Raw genomic sequence first — 20,507 nt, forward strand, 5'->3', positions numbered from 1 at the left:
CTTTATTGAAGGTTTTCCCTTTTGGTGAATGTACTTTTTATTTACCTGGTTGTAACGAAAATACTTATAGATATATGTGTACAACTTTATATCGTCTTCAAAAATATGGTTATTATGTGGAGTTGGAATAAGAAACCCCTGCATAGTCCTCTTTTTTTTTCTTTTTTGAGCCTTGGGGGGGGGATTCCTACATGTTTATTTTTGTTGTTGTTGTTCGTGTGCTTTGTATACCTGTTCCAAAAAACTTGGAAATTGGAAAATAAAGTTTTCCAAAAAAACCCCACCTGTATGGAACATTCCCCAGGTGAACAGGTTAACTGGAAACAGGTGAGTGTCATGATTGGGTATGAAAGGAGCATCCCCGAAAAGCTCAGTCGTTCACAAGCAAGGATGGGGCGAGGGTCACCACTTTGTGAACAACTGCATGAGCAAATAGTCCAACAGTTTAAGAACAACGTTTCTCAGCATATTGCAAGGAATTTAGGGATTTCATCATCTACAGTCCATAATATCGTCAAAAGATTCAGAGAATCTGGAGAAATCTCTGCACGTAAGCGGCAAGGCCGAAAACCAACATTAAATGCCCGTGACCTTCGATCCCTCAGGCGGCACTGCATTAAAAACCGACATCATTCTGTAAAGGATATTACCACGTGGGCTCAGGAACACTTGGGAAAACCATCGTCAGTTGACACAGTTCGTTGCTACGTCTACACGTGCAAGTTAAAACTCTACCATGCAAAGTGAAAGCCATACATCAACAACACCCAAAAACGCTGCCGGCTTCTCTGGGCCCGAGCTCATCTGAGATGGACTGACGCAAAGTGGGAAAGTGTGCTGTGGTCTGACGAGTCCACATTTCAAATTGTTTTTGGAAATCATGGACGTCATGTCCTCCGGGCTAAAGAGGAAAAGGACCATCCAGATTGTTATCAGCACAAAGTTCAAAAGCCAGCATCTGTGATGGTATGGGGGGGGGGGTTTAGTGCCCATGGCATAGTGTGAAGGCACCATTAATGCTGAAGGTACATACAGGTTTTGGAGCAACATATGCTGCCATCCAAGCGATGTCTTTTTCAGGGACGTCCCTGCTTATTTCAGCAAGACAATGCCAAGCCACATTCTGCACGTGTTCCAACAGCATGGCTTCGTAGTAAAAGAGTGCGGGTACTAGACTGGCCTGCCTGCAGTCCAGACCTGTCTCCCATTGAAAATGTGTGGCGCATTATGAAGCGCAAAATACGACAATGGAGACCCCGGACTGTTGAGCAACTGAAGTCGTACATCAAGCAAGAATGGGAAAGAATTCCACCTACAAAGCTTCAACAATTAGTGTCCTTAGTTCCCAAACGCTTATTGAGTGTTGTTAAAAGGAAAGGTGATGTAACACAGTGGTAAATATGCCCCTGTCTCAGCTTTTTTGGAACGTGTTGCAGGCATCAAATTCAAATTGAGTGAATATTTGCAAAAAAACAATACAGTTTATCAGTTCGAACATTAAATATCTTGTCTTTGTAGTGTATTCAATTGAATATAGGTCGAAAAGGATTCGCAAATCATTGTGTATTCTGTTTTTATTTACGTTTTACACAACGTCCCAACTTTATTGGAATTGGGGTTTGTAGATTAAACTTGTTTGACTATCTGTAGAGTTAACATCAAGGTGGATTGTGTGGCCAGTGTATTGTTGCGATCTATCTGTAGCATCCAAGAGGCTTGCTGTTGTCGAGCTGAATAAAATGGCGTTGAATACTGTGAAGCACAGAAGGCCGGAGACCTTTCTCTCTTGTACTAATAACCAAAAAAACACATGATGCAATCTTGACCATTCGTATTGTGATTTGCGGGTGTGCATATCATATAGAGGGAGAGAGGGAAAACGGCAGAGAGTGTAAGAGGAAGTAACAGTGAGAGGATGGAGGGAGAAAAGACCAGTGAGCAGATCTCCTGGGCAGCAATAAAACTGTTGGCCTTATGTAATTGGTCTGAGCATTGGCCTTAGGTGAGAGAGATGTTCATCCAGAGAATTGCATCAGTTGACGTTCCATAACATGCTCGGGAAAGCAAGGTTATGTAAAGGCTTACTTGGTCTACTGTGACATATAGTCGCAGTGTTTTATTGGTTTCATCAAAACAAAAATCATGTCAAGCCCCTGGGTTATGTGTCCAGTACGCATACAACATTCCATGTTATTAAAGTCCGACTGCGCTGAGTGTAACAAATTATGTATCAGTGTAATGCCCAATAGTAGTAACGTACTTCAAGTTTACTGAGTTGCTCAAATCATGCCTTTGCAAGATTTTAGTCATTATAATGGTGTGTGTGCATGTGCATGCATGTATGTGTATGTGCTCTAAGCGAGTATATGTACATGCGGTGGTTTGACTGTAATCCAGATTAATTTCTGCGACATCAACCTGTTACCTGTTGCCATACTTCTGTTTATTCCTGCATCTACTTTTTTTTTCTTTTTTCCTTTCTCATTCTCTCTCTTTCAAACCAGTTCAGTGTTTTATTTGCATGCAAGCAAGCTCTGTCAACAATATTGCCCAAGTGTCTAAGTATATGAAAAATTATCATATAAAATACACAAAAAAGTAGCTGAGGAATGCAAATCTATGGAGTTAGTATTGATATATACAAAGAATTTGATTAAAACAGGAACAATGATTGCTAAACAATAACTCCATGATGATGATACCATCCAAGCAAACAGTTTAAATTGCATATAACGGACAAAAAACATTTCAAGACAGTTCAGTGAAGTACAGCGTATCTCTCTTTTTCTCTCTACCCACAGATTGCTTTCTCACAGCATAACAGCATCATGGATTTGGTGCAGTTCTTTGTGACCTTCTTCAGGTAGGTTTTGTTGTCTGTCTTATTCAGTTTTTTTTTAGGCTTAGCATGGCACCCACACATCACTGGCTTATTGGAAACCCTGTCGACCTCCAAAGATAAAACTACATGTATGGCAAAACTTGTACTTAACTTAAGGGCTGGCAGCAGGGAGGTGATGACCTCTCCACTGCTTCAGCGGAGCAGCTTAGTATTTTCACTTCAGCTTCTGGGGAACGGCCCCACAGAATTGATTGAAAGGTTGACGGTATTGAAAACTTTGCACAATCAGTGGGTCATCAGCAGTTTGTCAGATTAATATTTTTTTCCATGAATAATTCCTATTTCTCATTCATTATTTCCCTTCGTACTTGCTGACTTAAGCATTGAACTACGTATTCCATTCAGTTGGTCCAAAATGGATAAAGACAAAATGATCATCTGATAGAGATGAGAATGTAATCTTAAGTAAATTTTTGCAAAGCCTGGCAAGAAGCTTGACCCGCTCTCCTGTCCATTCAAAAGCAGCTGGCCAGATAAGTCCCTTTAATCGCAGGAAGTCTAACTATGGATGAGACCTGTCTTACAGCATTCACAAAGTCCTTCGGGACAGTGGATTGAACGAGAAGGTGTTTTGAGGAAGACGCCTGGTAAAGCGTTTGCTGTCTTCAGGCCAAATTCTGCCACTCAAGTCAAGTCAAGTGTATGTGTGTGTGTGTGTGAGAGAGAGAGAGAGAGAGTGTGTTTGGGGGTTTTGAGTGTGTGCTCATTTTTTGTTCATGTCCACGTGTCTATCTACTTCTCTGTGTGTTTGTGCATGTGTTTGTCATTCTGCCACCGTGTGAGTAAATTAAGTGTGTTTTTGTGCCCCAAGATGGCTCGCGGACATCAGCAACCTTTAGGCCAGCATAAAGTAGTGATGTCATCATTAAGAGATTACTTTGGTTTTGCCGGAAGAAACTGGTGTTTTGCTTCGGTGTGCATTTTTGTGTGTGAATGTTTGTGTGTATGTGTGTTTCTCACAGTTGTGTTTATGAATTCCTGCCTCTTACATAGCACCACAATTTCAGTGATGATTGGACAAAAGGTTGTCTGTTGCAGTTTGAGAACTAGTTCATCTTATTATATTTTGTTACTTTTATTTACATTATGGGTAACACGGTGGCACAGTGGTTAGCGTGGTTGCCTCACAGCAAGAAGGTCCTGGGTTCGAACCTCGGGGTTTTCCAACCTTGGGGGGTCATCCCAGGTCGTCTTCTGTGTGGAGTTTGCATGTTCTCCCCGTGTCTGAGTGGGTTTCCTCTGGGTGCTCCGCTTTCCTCCCACATTCCAAAGACATGTAGGTCAGGTGAATCAGCCATACTAAATTGTCCCTACGTGTGAATGTGTGTGCGTGTCGGCCCTGTGATGGACTGGCAGTCTGTCCAGGGTGTCTCCCCACCTGCTGCCCAATGACTGCTGGGATAGGCTCCAGCGTCCCACGACCCCAATTGGGATAAAAGATGGATATTTACATTATACAGTTTAATACAGGCTAATGTAATGTAACTCAGTGTACCGTTGTCTCTCTTAATTGTTTATGTGTTTACATGTCTGCATGTCCACATGAAGGTTGTTGTTAGTATCTGGGTCTGTGTGTAGATGTGTGCCTAGTTTCATGTCCAAGTTTATGAGTCTGTATGTGTGTGCATGTATGTGCCTAGCTCTGCTGATGAGTGCATACATAGCTGTCCATCTGTCCATCTCTCTGTCGCTCCATATGTCTAATAATATAGACAATAATAAGAACCTTGGTCAAAGTTGCATATGTTTTAATAACTGACTACTTAATAAAACGCCGGGCCCAACTGCAAGCTCTTGAATATTCGCCCTGAATAAGGCACTCCGATTACCATAAGAAGCCCCATTTAGAAATGAGTCCTAAAAGCTCCAAACACTTTTCCTTTCCCTTATTTATGTCGCTCTCATCTCATCTCTCATCTTTAAACGAGTTAGAAAAAGAAGGGAAAATGATCATAATTAACCAGTGTTTATGCTTGCACTTTTTTCAGTCTGAAATGCTAATTGTTGACATTGCAGTTCAGCTCAGTCCAATTACTTTTCTGCTCTCCCGCGCTGGATTAGCAATGAGCTTCTCTGCCTCTCTCTTGCTCATTTTCTGTCTCTTTTCTGCCCTGATCTGCATCTCCCTTTCACTCTTTTACATGATCTGTTTTTCTTTTTTCGCCTCTCTTACTTTCCTAGTTTCTCACAGTGCCTCTCTGTTTCTCATTCTTGTGGTGCGATGTAGTGCACAAGTGCTTGGCAGCAGTTGAGCTATCGGTCAGCTGTTTCAGGGTAATATTGACTTCATTGCCGAAAAATAAGTTATTTCAAGAAACCTCAGAAATTTTAGGCTTTTTAGATGCTGGGTGGGTGCAATAGTTTTAGCACCCTGGCAACCTTTTCTTGTGGGGATATTCAAAGCTACAATCTGGAGGATTACATGCAAACATATTTCATATTTAATCTTTCTACTGCTGGCATATTGACGAAAAACTAATTCATACTATTTCAAAAAATTAATGATTTTATAGATACTAATTTTAATGATCGCTGTGAGGTAGGGCTTCTGGAAAAATTTCATGGCCCAAAGTGTTTTGCGCCTTGTCGATAACAGCCACATTTGCAGGAGCAAACAGCGGCGAGAAAAAATTGAAATCAGTCAACTTGGACCCCGTCGCACGAGAAATTCATGTTGCAATCTGCTATGAAAATTATTCCCTTGCAAATATAAGTTTTCAGTTCCACAAAAGCGAAGCTAATTAACCACGTTGAGCTTTCTGAGCTGTTCTGCCAGTGAGCGAAGGCATGGACAAAGCAAACGCTGTTTGGTGAAAAATGCCAAAAATGTTCAGCATTTCTGGTGTGTAAAATAATATACAGAACTATTATCTTGTCTTTATGCTATGAATATTTGTCTTAGTAGTTGAACTTTAGGCTTTTTAAAATTTATTCAGATTAATTAAACTGAGTGTAAAAATATTCAACAATTAGGTCTAGACAACACACCCACGAACAACGGACAATAGCAGGCGGGAGCGATGCCAGGCGGTTTCACAGATTCCAGCATGACTTCACCATAAGACAGATAGTGTCAAGATTGAGGAAAAAGTGAATTTTTTTGTGACTAACAATCAGATATGTCAGAATAAACTTGTAGAAGACCTTTTTCCAACAGATGCTGATAGAAGGTTCAGGTTCATTTTTTTTCCTTTCTTATGTTTTTTTGGGTAGTGGCAAAGGTGCAAACATAACAGCACACTGACTGTGTTTCGTTTTAAATGGATCTCTGGGGTTTGGCGTGGTCAAACACAAGTTGTAGTTCTCAGCATTAAAGGTGTCAGTGAGTTAAACAAAAATGACCATCTTCAGGATTTGGATTTTTGAAATTGAGTCTTTAAAAGCTGTATATTGGAGCATTATATTCGACTGAAATGGGTAGGAGGCTAAGCATGTTGGTGCAGGTTGGTGAGGGTATAGACAGGGATGTCTAATTTTAGGTCAACAGTGTGTTTCAGCTAATGAGCCCTGAAAGTGGTCATGAAACACTCAATTGACATGATTTACAAATAGTATTTCCACTCTAAAGCGTGATCCTCTGCTCAAACTGCAAGTAGAGCTGAATTAAAGAAAGCAATGATTGAAGCTCCGTTTTTAAAACACTGGCACAGCCATCTCAGAACCTGATTTCACTAGGTTGGTTGGCCTGGCAGCCCTGCACTAGTGGCAGATATAGAAAAAAATGGCATCGCAAACTTAAAAAGACGCAAGGGCTGTCACTGGATGCAGAATCGAATTGTACAGAGTAAAAAAACGTAGGGAAGATCATCCATTTTCATGGTTGACCAGTGAAACGACATGGCACTCGTGCCAGCAGCTATGCTGAAAAGGAAGAACCCACCAGTCGGCCCTGAAGCCGGAAGTATCTCATCTGTGTTTAAACTCATTCACACATGCCACCTAATCTGTAAACCTTCCCTCAATTTTCCATGTCAGGCTCATGTATGCGCTGGAGTTGGCATATTTAGAAATGTCTGGAAAATGGGTCAACCTTGAACTAAGACAACTTGTGCAGAGGATGTTATCAATAGTCAGCTGGTTGGTATAATTATCTGGAAAATGGAGAGTGCTAAAATAATGAATAAACATTATAGATGCCATAATGTATGATATGAAAGGCATCCTACATGAGTTGGGAATGAGACAGAAGGCGTTGCTTTGTTATATGTAAACAAACGTATAAAGGTGTTTCATGTTAACAGCACTCGTCCACAACACATAACAGGTGGTGAGGGTGGTGGGACTAGTATTCAGCTAACATGAATACATGTCTCTGTACTATCCTGGTAAGGAGTGGGAATCATAGAGTAACTCACGATACGATACTATCACGATACATGTGTGTGTATATATATATATACACACACACACACACACACACACACACACGCACAAACACATATATATATATACATACACATGCAGAGGGGAGAACAAGTATTTGATACACTGCCGATTTTGCAGGTTTTCCCACTTACAAAGCATGTAGAGGTCTGTAATTTTTATCATAGGTACACTTCAACCATGAGAGACGGAATCTAAAACAAAAACCCAGAAAATCACATTGTATGATTTTTAAATAATTAATTTGCATTTTATTGCATGAAATAAGTATTTGATCACTTACCAACCAGTAAGAATTCCGGCTCTCACAGACCTGTTAGTTTTTCTTTAAGAAGCCCTCCTGTTCTCCACTCATTACCTGTATTAACTGTACCTGTTTGAACTTGTTACCTGTATAAAAGACACCTGTCCACATACTCAATCAGACTCCAACCTCTCCACAATGGCCAAGACCAGAGAGCTGTCTAAGGACATCAGGGACAAAATTGTAGACCTGCTCAAGGCTGGGATGGGCTCCAGGACAATAGGCAAGCAGCTTGGTGAGAAGGCAACAACTGTTGGCGCAATTATTAGAAAATGGAAGAAGTTCAAGATGACGGTCAATCTCCCTCGGTCTGGGGCTCCATGCAAGATCTCACCTCGTGGGGCATCAATGATCATGAGAAAGGTGAGGAATCAGCCCAGAACTACACGGCAGGACCTGGTCAATGACCTGAAGAGAGCTGGGACCACAGTCTCAAAGAAAACCATTAGTAACACATGACGCCGTCATGGATTAAAATCCTGCAGCGCATGCAAGGTCCCCCTGCTCAAGCCAGTGCATGTCAAGGACCGTCTGAAGTTTGCCCATGACCATCTGGATGATCCAGAGGAGGAATGGGAAAAGGTCATGTGGTCTGATGAGACCAAAATAGAGCTTTTTGGTATAAACTCCACTCGCCGTGTTTGGAGGAAGAAGAAGGATGAGTACAACCCCAAGAACACCATCCCAACCGTGAAGCATGGAGGTGGAAACATCATTCTTTGGGGATGCTTTTCTGCAAAGGGGACCGGACGACTGCACCGTATTGAGGGGAGGATGGATGGGGCCATGTATCACGAGATCTTGGCCAACAACCTCCTTCCCTCAATAAGAGCATTGAAGATGGGTCGTGGCTGGGTCTTCCAGCATGACAACGACCCGAAACACACAGCCAGGGCAACTAAGGAGTGGCTCCGTAAGAAGCATCTCAAGGTCCTGGAGTGGCCTAGCCAGTCTCCAGACCTGAACCCAATAGAATATCTTTGTAGGGAGATGAAAGTCTGTGTTGCCCAGCATCAGCCCCAAAAGCTGAAGGATCTGGAGAAGATCTGTATGGAGGAGTGGGCCAAAATCCCCACTGCAGTGTGTGCAAACCTGGTCAAAAACTACAGGAAACATCTGATCTCTGTAATTGCAAACAAAGGTTTCTTTACCAAATATCAAGTTCTGTTTTTCTGATGTATCAAATACTTATGTAATGCAATAAAAAGCAAATTAATTACTTAAAAATCATACAATGTGATTTTCTGGATTTTTGTTTTAGAATCCGTCTCTCACAGTTGAAGTGTACCTATGATAAAAATTAGACCTCTACATGCTTTGTAAGTGGGAAAACCTGCAAAATCGGCAGTGTATCAAATACTTGTTCTCCCCACTGTATATACATATACATACATATACATACATGTATACATACACACACACACACACACACACACACACACACACACACACACACACACACACACACACACACACACACACACACACACATATATATACACTACCGTTCAAAAGTTTGGGATCACCCAAACAATTTCGTGTTTTCCATGAAAAGTCACACTTATTCACCACCATATGTTGTGAAATGAATAGAAAATAGAGTCAAGACATTGACTCTATTTGTCAGAGGACAGCACAAACAGGCTCTAACAGGTACTATTTAATGAAGATGCCAGTTGGGGACCTGTGAGGCGTCTGTTTCTCAAACTAGAGACTCTAATGTACTTATCTTCTTGCTCAGTTGTGCAACGCGGCCTCCCACTTCTTTTTCTACTCTGGTTAGAGCCTGTTTGTGCTGTCCTCTGAAGGGAGTAGTACACACCGGTGTAGGAAATCTTCAATTTCTTAGCAATTTCTCGCATGGAATAGCCTTCATTTCTAAGAACAAGAATAGACTGTCGAGTTTCAGATGAAAGTTCTCTTTTTCTGGCCATTTTGAGCGTTTAATTGACCCCACAAATGTGATGCTCCAGAAACTCAATCTGCTCAAAGAAGTGCCCATCCAACCAATCCAACTTGTGGGAGCTGCTTCTGGAAGCGTGGGGTGCAATTTCTCCAGATTACCTCAACAAATTAACAGCTAGAATGCCAAAGGTCTGCAATGCTGTAATTGCTGCAAATGGAGGATTCTTTGACGAAAGCAAAGTTTGATGTAAAAAAAATCTTATTTCAAATACAAATCATTATTTCTAACCTTGTCAATGTCTTGACTCTATTTTCTATTCATTTCACAACATATGGTGGTGAATAAGTGTGACTTTTCATGGAAAACACAAAATTGTTTGGGTGATCCCAAACTTTTGAACGGTAGTGTATATAGATATATGTATGTTGCAGCCTGTCCAGGGTGTCTCCCCACCTGCTGCCCGATGACTGCTGGAATACTCTCCAGCATCCCGCAACCCGACTTCGGATAAGTGGCTTGGATAATGGATGGATGGATGGATGGATGTTGCCCACAATAACAATGTTATCATGATACAGCGATTCTGGGATACTCGATACATTACAAGACAATCATCTGTGGGCGTCTGGGTAGTGTAGCGGTCTATTCCATTGCGTACCAACACAGGGATCGCTGGTTCCAATCCCTGAGTTAACCTCTGGCTTGGTCGAGCATCTCTACAGACACAATTGGCTGTGTCTGCCGGTGGGAAGCCGGATGTGGGTATGTGTCCTGGTCGCTGCACTAGCACCTCCTCTGGTTGATCGGGGCGCCTGTTCCAGGGGGAGGGGGAATAGGGTGATCCTCCCACGTACTACATCCCCCTGGTGAAACTCCTCACTGTCAGGTGAAAAGAAGTAGCTGGCGACTCCACATGTATCGGAGGAGGCCTGTGGTAGTCTGCAGCCCTCCCTGGATCGGCAGAGGGGGTAGAGCAGTGACCGGGACGGCTCGGAAGAGTGGGGTAATTGGCCATGTACAATTGGAGAGAAAAAGGAGGGAAAATTGTCTTGTTTCACCCCGTTTATTTTAAAGCGACTTTGAGTGTTAGAAAAGCGCTATATAAGATTGATTTATTATTATTATTATTAAAATCCCTCCCAAAAAAAGGTAAATAAAATTCCTTGGCAATTTGTTTCCTCTTTATTTTTTGAACTTCTGTATATGTTACTGTTGTTATCAATACTACCACCACTACTACTACTACTACTACTACTACTACTTTCTGCTGCTCCTGTTGTATCGAAAGCAGATAAATGATAAAGCACTGTAGCCTGCAGCTTACTGTCCAGGCAGTCAGAAGTGTGTTCTGTCTCTCTCCAGACGTATACATCGAGGGGTGACGTGTCGGTTATATAGATGGAGAGCTGTCGCCGATCGTATGCTATCTGTGACTCATGATCGCCAGATACCTTATAGACTGTGTTCTCTACCCACTGGGGATTCAGATAGTTGCACTATGTTCTCATGTGCTTCAGATGATTGGGTTTTCCTCACCGTGTGGGGTGTGTGTGTGTGTTTGTGTTTGTGTGCGACGTGTTTTTCCCTTGTTATTTTTTTTACCGCTGCTAGATACCTGTGATCACTGATGCCAAACTGTACCACCCTGCTGAAATGATCCGCTTACAACACACACAAAGAAAAAAAACAAAACACATAAGAACACAGATATATATGTGCACATACAGTCACAGAACAAATACACTCACCTTTAGCAACCCATGCACACACATATACAATTATCCTTACATGTCTCATTCTTACTCCTGTTTACCAAGCGGAGTCCTGCATTATCCTCCTCAGTTAATCAGCTTGATTGCCATTACCTGTAGCTAAGTGGTCCTAAATCTAAACCTATCCTGTGGCTCAGTGGAGTGTTAACAAAACCCACCTGAAACTCATCAAGGTCTTCATCCCTCCCATACTCCCTTTCCCTTCCCGCCATCTCCCTAATGCATTGGTAATAGTGACAGTTAGCCGACTCCACTCCATTGGTTATATGGCTGAGTCTGGCCCCATAGCCCATTTAATAGCTGGCAGAGGCAACACAAACTATGCCGGGGAATCATTGCAAATTGTGTAAATTGTCTACTTTTGCTATGTAAAGAGATATTCCATTGGTTTGCATTGCTTGTACTTTCTAATCACAATAGAGTGCTTGAAATCTGACCCAGTCAAAGTGGAGGGCATATATCAGGGTGGTAAATCTGAAGCACTATAGGGCTTCCTGTGGCTTCATTTTTACAGCGACTGAGGTCATTTTCCATGGTATCATTTACGTATTGAAAAAGGTTGCAACTTTTTTTCTCTAGTTTTCATTGAGTCTGGGTCTCTCTAGACTGCTTGACATCTTCTTGCCCTTCCTCTAGTCCATCTTTCCCCTCACCTCCTTGCTGTCCCAATAAACAGCCAAAATGCTGCAGGTAACCTACTCACTTAAGAAAACGTTTTGTCAAGATTAATACACAGATTTCTTTAAAGGAAAATTTTACCGATTTTCAACCTCATCTCTTTTTATCTGTGACAGGAATAGCAGATGAAAAACGCCTGCAGGTCTTCCTGATCCTTTCCTCATCTCTGCAGCAGCAGTGAAACTCAGTTTTTTTTTTTTCCTGACCACCAAGTGATGTATCTTGGTGTCAGTTTGCAGCCAGAAAAACTACAGCATATCAGGTTTACTAATACGTTAATCTACTCTAAAGACACTGTTAAAAAATATCCTCATGTTGACTGCTAAGCTGCGTTTCCATTTGAGGAAAGGACATCCTACACCACTAGCGCAGAGGATTTTACAGATGACAAGAAAGAAGCTAGCGTGCAGCAATGCATCCTGGTACATGGAGATGCTGTTGGAGAGACTCTGAGCAGGACAATACAGATTTCTCCATAAATATAGTACACAGTTAGGACTTAATCGCTTCAATCGACTACATTATTCATCAGTGCTGGTTGCAAAAACTTAAAAACTGTTGGTAACATTTCCCTTCAGGTTGCTTGTAATTACTTTTATAGAAGAACTTGAGCAAGACGCACCACGTCTTCACCAACAGAGGGTAGTTCCTCATTATGGTGCTTCACACTGGTCAGAGTACAGGCGAGTGGGAGCTGCACACTATGGTTTCACAGGCCCTGAGTGCAGCCTCTTCTGCAGGCTGCGACTGGAAATGTCATGCTCATTACGGCAGTAATACCCTTTACCATGCTGTCATCCCTTCCACACTGGACACACACACATGCATGCATGCGCACACACAGATGAAAAGAGGGATTGTTCCAGAGCTGGTGTTCTCAGTACTTTCTAATGAACGTCCTGTCGTAAGTTCTTTGACAAGTTTCTTTCGAGCCTCTGCCAGAAGCTGTGGCTGAGAAAAGAGCTTTGTGTTTGGCCAGATAACATTGGGCCCCGGGGCTGAATGTTCATGGGAATGGGTATGTGTGCGCCTGTGTCCCACTGTATGTCAGGGTAGAAGCAAGGGTTGATTGTGTGTGTACGTACATGGTTTGTGCGTACTTGTCTGCATATGTGTGACTTTGGTCTTTGTTGAAGAGGGTGGCTCGTTCCTTGGCCTTGCGCTGCCCTTTGCTGCCATCAGTTTCCAGCTGCTTGTGGTTACCGCTGCTTTACATCTGGCCACCAGTTTCCCCCAGGATCCTTCTCTTCTCCTACCTCTTCGGAAGCGTTGAACATCTGTGTGGTATCATAGCAGTTGGATAAACTGGTTAGAGTGTGATGGATTTGAAAGGTTTTTTTTTTCAGGAAAATTACAAGAAATCTGTCAATTCATATATATATATATATATATATATATATTTTTTTTTTGTTTTTTTTTTTTGTTGTTTTTTTTGTTAGTTGTCTCAGTAATACATTTTGGTATGAAGTTTGAGTTTGTTGTTTTTTGCAAGTCTGTTGTCACCGTCGGTGCTCAGTCTTTAATTCCCCCCAGCAATAAAATAGATATTAAGTATTGATCATGGAAACGTAAAAACACTTTTTGAAAAGCAAGACATCGTAATATTTTCTGGCTCTACTTTGTCATGCTTGCCTTTGTCAGAGGTATGCTATTTGGTAGATTTAAAAAAAAAGAAAAAAAAGTGTGCAAGTGCCCAGAGTGGTCAGTGTCAGATGCAACCCTTCATGAACTCCGTAGGAAGAAGGCTTGTTTAAGTTGGAAGGTCCACTTAAACAAACCGTTGCTTTGTTGTGATTTTGGTTTTGGGTACTTTTCCTCTTTTGAACACCTCACTATGGTTGGTTGATGACATCTTTGTTCCTGTGATTTCTTTTTTCTTTTTCTTTTTTTCCTCCACACAGATTTTGCTATATAGTATGATGATTGCTTGAATGAGTGGTTGACTTATGAAGTACTTTTCTCTCCTATTCTCTCCAGTTGTTTCCTGTCCCTGTTACTGGTGGCAGCTGTGGTTTGGAAAATCAAACAGACCTGCTGGGCCTCCCGACGCAGAGAGGTAAGACGGAGGATCATCTTAATGCCTTTGCGGGTTTGCATGTGCAGTTTTTTGCACTGTGTGTGTGTGTGTGTGTGTGTGTGTGTGTGTGTGTGTGTGTGTGTGTGTGTGTGTGTGTGTGTGTGTGTGTGTGTTTCTGAAGAAAGTATGCAGGGTAAAAGGAGAACAGTGAGTGTCTGTTTCAGAATTTTGTTTTTTGGTGTCCTGCTTTGTGCCTGAAGATACACAATGTCTGGTCCTGTGTGTGCTGTATAACTGTCTAAACCAAGCCACTGGCCGTTTGGCTAGACGTTGTTTGGTTTTAGTGGTCAGCCTTGTTGCCTCCAGCAAAGAGCGCCATGGGCTGGACAAACTCAGCCCTTCTTTGTGGAGTTTGTATGTTCTTATTGTGTTCAGAATCGGAATACATGGTTTCATGTGAGTTTCCATGATTCAGTACCATTTCCTCCCACTCCTGCTTACAAAGAAGACGTGCATGTTCAGTGACTGGAGCATCTGAATTGCCTGTAAGTGAGAGTGGCTGTGGGCCTGTTTTGGCTTTGTTATTGGCTAGCCAGCCATGATATCTCCCAGCCTTCTTCACACTGTACTCGGGGATTGGGTGTGGCTTCACTCCACCCTTGAAAGGATTAAATGGGTAGAGAATATTGATGAATGAGCAGAAGTAGTGCCCGGTACTTGAGTCTACTCTACATTAAATGCTAGACGGCAAGACTACATCAAATACACTGTCAAGTAACTCCCGCCCCTCAACACACACACAGGCATGCACGCTCACACTCTCTCACACTGTTGGTTTTGAAAGGTGGGTTAATGTCATCGGTGCAAGAGAGAAATAAAAAATCTCATAGTTTAACAAGCGTCGCTGTGACGATAAACAAGGCCATTCCCCTTAATTAGTGCCCCTCATGAACCAATTAAGTCAGACAGAGTGATGCTAAATGAAGTGGAATGGAGTGATATATCCAGTGCTTCGTTTGTAAATGAAGAGGTCCCGGAGCACAGAGAGGGTGCTGTTCCAGCGGGTCGGGGGGGAGAAAAAGTCACGAAACGCATCAACAAATCCACAGTGCCTGGAGCACATTGGACAACGCGCTAGCTGTTGAAACCAAACCAAACTGTTATCACCAACAAAGCAGTATTTATTTACATTTATTAATCCGAGCGTTCACAATGATCTCTCAAAATTACCGGGGGGGGGGGGGCACGTAGAAATAGCTGTTCACGGTTTGCAGCTCCCTCTCTCTCTCTCTCTCTCTCTCTCTCTCTCTCTCTCTCTCTCTCTCTCTCTCTCTCTCTCTCTCTCTCTCTCTCTCTCTCATTGACTGTTCCTTCACTTCCCTCTCTTTTCCCTTCTGTCTGTGGGTTGCTACAATGGGGGGGAAGTGGAATTTGGGATGAAAGTTCTATGTACAACCACAAAATGCAAGCAGGCTAAGAAACCGAACTAAGTGGTGTGTTCTGTCTGTCTGTCTGCCTGTCTGTCTGTCTGTCTGCCTGTCTGTCTATCGATCTCCACTCTGTTTCAATACTATCGACAGTGCTATTATCACCACCCTGTTGATCTGCTGAAACAACTTTGGCCTGTTTAAGGTCTGACAGATCTACTGGTTTGAAGAACTTCAACATATTTGATTGGTTTTTTTTGGGTTTTTCTTTTTTGTTTTGTTTTTTTGTGACATTTTACCAGTTTCCTCCTTGTTGCTGAGGGTATCCTAATTCAATTTGCAGTAACTAGCTCATGTGACGTTCATATATATTATCTCAGGGGGGACCCTGAGCACCCTGAGAACAGGATAAGCAGTATGGATAATGGATGGATGGATGGATGTGTAATCTCCCTCTCACCCTTTTTCGGGTGATGTGTGTCTTCCTCAAGTTCGGGTCCTCTACTAGAGGCCTGGGAGTTTGCACTCTTCTGGACAGAGGCTTCAGATGTTATTCCTGGGATCTGCTGGAGCCCCACTCTCCCACTTTGGGGGTCACAACCCCTATTGCTCCTATTACTGGGACTACTGTGGATTTCACCTTCAAAATCCAATATAGTTCTTCCTTCAGCCAGACAGGATCTTGCATGTCATGGAGAGGGAGGTTATCGGCCGGTAGTTTGAAGGTGTTGTGCCCTTTCGGGGAGCCTTGTGTGTGTGTGTGTGTGTGTGTGTGTGTGTGTGTGTGTGTGTGTGTGTGTGTGTGTGTGTGTGTGTGTGTGTGTGTGTGTGTGTGTGTGTTGATCAAGGGAATATTCAGTGTTGGTTATGTGATGCAGAGATAATAGACTTGTTTTTGGTGTAATCCACAGACATTCCACGGGGAACTATTGTAGTTAAATACACTTGTTAGCTAAGGTCCCCTACTACTACTGCTGCTGTTCAGCTGTTATCCAGAGGCAGTTGTGCTTTAGTGTGCAAATCTTGTCAGACTATTTAGATGTCGGGTATACGTTATGCTACTTTTATGGCAAGTGTTTCAAATGGATTGAGCTTCAATTAGTGGAACTGGTAATCTCCCTAAGTGTGTTGAAATATTGTTTTGCTTTAATTAAGCTTCTGCAGTAGGTGAATGAAGTGCAAGTAGCTCTTTCTGTCACGTTGCTGTAGTGTCGACTGCATGGTCTGGTGCATCGGAATGGCACACTACGATGGCTGCTCTTGAAGATGTAAGTCATATATTGGCAAATTGAATCTGTTTGGTAATAAAATAAGCTAGATTCAAAATAAAGTGAGCATGATAAAGTGTACAGTGGCAATGGTGAACAGGAAGCTGATGCACTCTTAAATCAAAGTCATACTGAGTTTATATCTTTCTCAGTCTCAGGCTATTTGATCCTTTTTTAAACGTGTTTGTGCGAGTCCCTGTGCTGTTGCATTTGTAGGCATGTACATGTGTGAGTGTGTACACAGGAAATGGTGATTGATATCTGTAGTGTGAAGTGTGTGCAGTCACCAGCGGCCTGCTAGCACAATGTTTGTTTAGCCCTGTTTCCCCAGTGTGAGGACTGCTGTACTAACTGCCGGCGGGATGGCCGACAAGGCTTCATTATTTATGAGGCCCAGTCTCATATTGCAATGGAACCGCAATGCTGTATTTACTGGACCATTGGTTTATTTACCCACACTCCCTGCCATTCCCTTGACTTTCTATCTCGCTTTTTGTCACTTTGTCTCTCTGTTGTCTCTCTGTCTTGTTGGTCCCTCATATACTCTCTCTCTCTCTCTCTCTCTCTCTCTCTCTCTCTCTCTCTCTCTCTCTCTCTCTCTCTCTCTCTCTCTCTCTCGCTGAGGGCTCTTTTTCCTCGCCATTTTTCCCTATAGATAAAAACAGAGACTCTAATAAACAGAGACCTCTGACTTTAAAGGGGAATCATCACTGTGGGAGCTCCATGGCAAATTCAGCTGCTGCACATTTGGCTTGAAGTTGACATCCTCTTGGATGGAAATCAGTTACTATTTACTGGGTAATTATTTGATCTTGGCTGGCATAAAATAATGAAAAACCTGAAAAGTGTATTATTTCAAACTAGGCATGCTCAAACATTATCAAAAAAGACCTGCACAAATTTAGGTAAACAACGAGGCCCACCAACTGTCAGCCTTAGAGTGATACCATGCCATTTTACATTTCATTTGTTGTGCTTGCTACTGAAGCACAAGCAATTAAATTATATTTCCTTCTGTACTATTTAGTTTTATAAGTTATGGGAAAATTATTTTGCATTTTTCCTTGAACCTCCATAAACAACGATGTGTTAATAGTTGTTGTTGTAAGCAGTGGGTCACAGGCTAACTTTTGACCTGCAGTACACACTGGTTGAAATAGAGAGCAAAAACGCTGGTGACCCATTTGAATTTATAGTGTGCCTGAGCGGCATCTGAAGAAATTGCAGAAGTTATACTTACCTGGCAGGGGGCAATACCATGATCAATAAATTGCAGAAGTTTATTGTAAAAGTATAAACATTTCCATTGAATGTTGTGCATAATTTGACCAATACCTGCATAATGGAAAAAGGGCATTTCACCTTTGGACTTAAGAGGATCAATAGCTGGGTGTTTGATTCAGTATCGGTTGTTGTATTGTTGCTGACCTACAATGGTTGGCCATGGAGCACCTGATGGGCAGGAGATGTGGAAGCTGTACAGACAAGAAGAGCTTGTAAGAAAAGCCGGTCAGCACAAAGAGAGACAGATAAATGAATTTAACAAGTCAAAAGAGAAATAGAGGCATAGATGCACAGTATTTGTTTCCCTAGAGTTTGATTTTAAAAATGAAGTAAATATTCTGCACATTAAAAAAAAAAAAACTTCTGTGCTTTCTTACAGCACATTTGTAGTGATGACTTCAGGTGTAACTATTTGTATTTGCTAATATATTTTTATTTAGAAAAATTACACCATTTGCCCTGGAAAAAAACACAGCATCCTCTACAGCAAGCTGAGCTCCACAAACCAAATAGAAATACGTTATTTTCACCAGCGTTATAAATGGTGCCAGTGCTGTGATTATACTGCAATAAAGGAATTGCTTTATTGAAACATAATAAGCATGCGACAAAGTTATTTGTGAAAATGATATCCATAGTATTGTCATTCTCTGTGCTTTCATCAGAAACATATTCAGATTTGTGTGCACCCTGAATATCAAGGTTTTTTTCTTATTGAGCCAACAAAAAAAAGGTTAAGGGTGTTACATTTAGAAGAAAGGTGTGAAGATGCGTTGCCGTCATTCATTTGTTACAATGGGACAGTTGACAGTTTTGGGACTTTTGCTTTTGGGACAGTATTGCTTTTCTTGCCTGGATTATTGAGCATGCATCAAGACAATGGGACAGTTCTTACTTGATTTCATTAATCAGTTACTGAAAAACTGACAAAACTATGAACACCTGTTGGTTAGTTATAGTGTGATAAGTTTTTCAATTGCTGAAAAAGATGAAGTTGGAATTTAGCCATGCAGGCTGCAGCACAGACTGGCTAGTAGATAGGCTTCAAGCTAGTTACAGAGAGAGCCATGAAGACGGATGCAGACAGTTTATAGGAGAAGCATGTAGACAAAGTTAAACAGACAGAGTGAGAGAGACACATGGGCTGAAAGAGCAATAGACAAAAAGGGGGGGGGGGAGCCTAGTCTGCCTTCAATGCTGCCTGGTAATAGCACTTTGTCATTAGCCCTGATGAGCACTGCAGACACTCACTGGTATTGCCTCTTCAGAAGGACCCAGCTTCACTTACCCTGCACCACTGAGCAGGAAATTAACAATGCTAATCAATGGGGCTGAATGCTATATTTTTATCATCGCCCTCTGCTGATGTATTTAGTGTGGGCCCGATTATTGCAGAGATAAATTGCTGATGCCAGGTGCTTCAGGGGCTCAGGAGAACGGTGGCCAATAGGTCTAAATATCTCTAATATTTAATGGCCATTGTTCTCACTGATAAGTGTTTCTATTTGAGCAATTCCACATCCTCTCCAAAGGGAGATTATATCTTTGCTCTGTAGACCTAAAAAGACATGGGTGCAGCAAGCGTGGTTGAAGCAGCTGTGCAGCTGAAGCCATTGTTTAAGTTGCGATGTTTAATGCATATTCTCTGAGCTTTGGCTCCATCAATAAGAGGAATTGTGGTGGTTCACCTGGTGGAGCACGTACCACATAAGGCTGAGCACTTACTGCAGTGCCCTGAGTTCAAATCCGGCCCAGGCCCATTGCTGAGTGTCATCCCTGCCTTTTCTGTCTCTGTATTATCACTGTCATATAAAGCTGAAAAAATAATCTTAAAAAAAAAGAGGAATTGTTTCAATATATCACTTTTGCGTTCTTACTTTCGTTACAGCCAGGCATCTGAGATACGAGCAATGGCCTGATCAACTTGTGTGTTACAGTATAACTGTCCCTCTAATGCAACAGGGATGCTAGATAAATGTACAAAATGCTAGCTTAGAAATACTATACTGTAGATATAGCTGTTAACAGAGAGAAAAAAGTCTTGTAGTTAGACTTTTTCATTAACAGTCGCCCAGAAGCACATGCTGTGTCATTGCTCTGTAGTAGGATTCTTTATCTTTCCCTTCTTTGGTTTTATTATCTGGATTATTGAGCAAGCATCAAGACATAGGATTCTGTATGGGAAAGAGGATGAAAGCTACACCACATTAGTTTGTTACTTTATTAGGGGCCCAAGCACACAGTACTAGAATCCTATTGTTGTTGTGCAGATTATATTTATTTTATTTCCCCTAAAAGTGTCTGGATGCCAGAAAGGGTAAGAGCTACACTCACCAGGCTTGGCAGGTAGATTCCAAATATCACTCGCTTCATTTCTCAGGCAAAAAAAAAAAAAAAAAAAATCATCCACCGATTAGCCAGATAGTGTCACTATAATAAACAACTTTCTTTTCTTTTCTTGTTACTTCCAAACCATATGGTCTAGAAAGAAATCTTTTCCCAAGGTGTTCTTTGGCACCAGATGAATATGTTGATACAGGCCACACCCACTTCTGTATGACTAGTT

General features: G+C 41.9%; 1 protein-coding gene across 1 annotated transcript in view; it reads left to right on the forward strand.

The window, feature by feature from the left end:
* atrnl1a (attractin-like 1a) overlaps positions 1 to 20,507 on the forward strand; it is a 436,027-nt gene that overhangs the window by 252,111 nt on the left and 163,409 nt on the right. Inside the window, exons 26-27 of the mRNA XM_056291780.1 lie at positions 2,802 to 2,863; positions 13,923 to 14,001. Coding sequence (XP_056147755.1) covers positions 2,802 to 2,863; positions 13,923 to 14,001 — 141 coding nt within the window. The remainder of the gene's footprint in view (positions 1 to 2,801; positions 2,864 to 13,922; positions 14,002 to 20,507) is intronic.

Source organism: Lampris incognitus, chromosome 13, assembly GCF_029633865.1.
Source record: "Lampris incognitus isolate fLamInc1 chromosome 13, fLamInc1.hap2, whole genome shotgun sequence".
In the NCBI taxonomy this organism is placed as follows: Eukaryota; Metazoa; Chordata; class Actinopteri; order Lampriformes; family Lampridae; genus Lampris; species Lampris incognitus.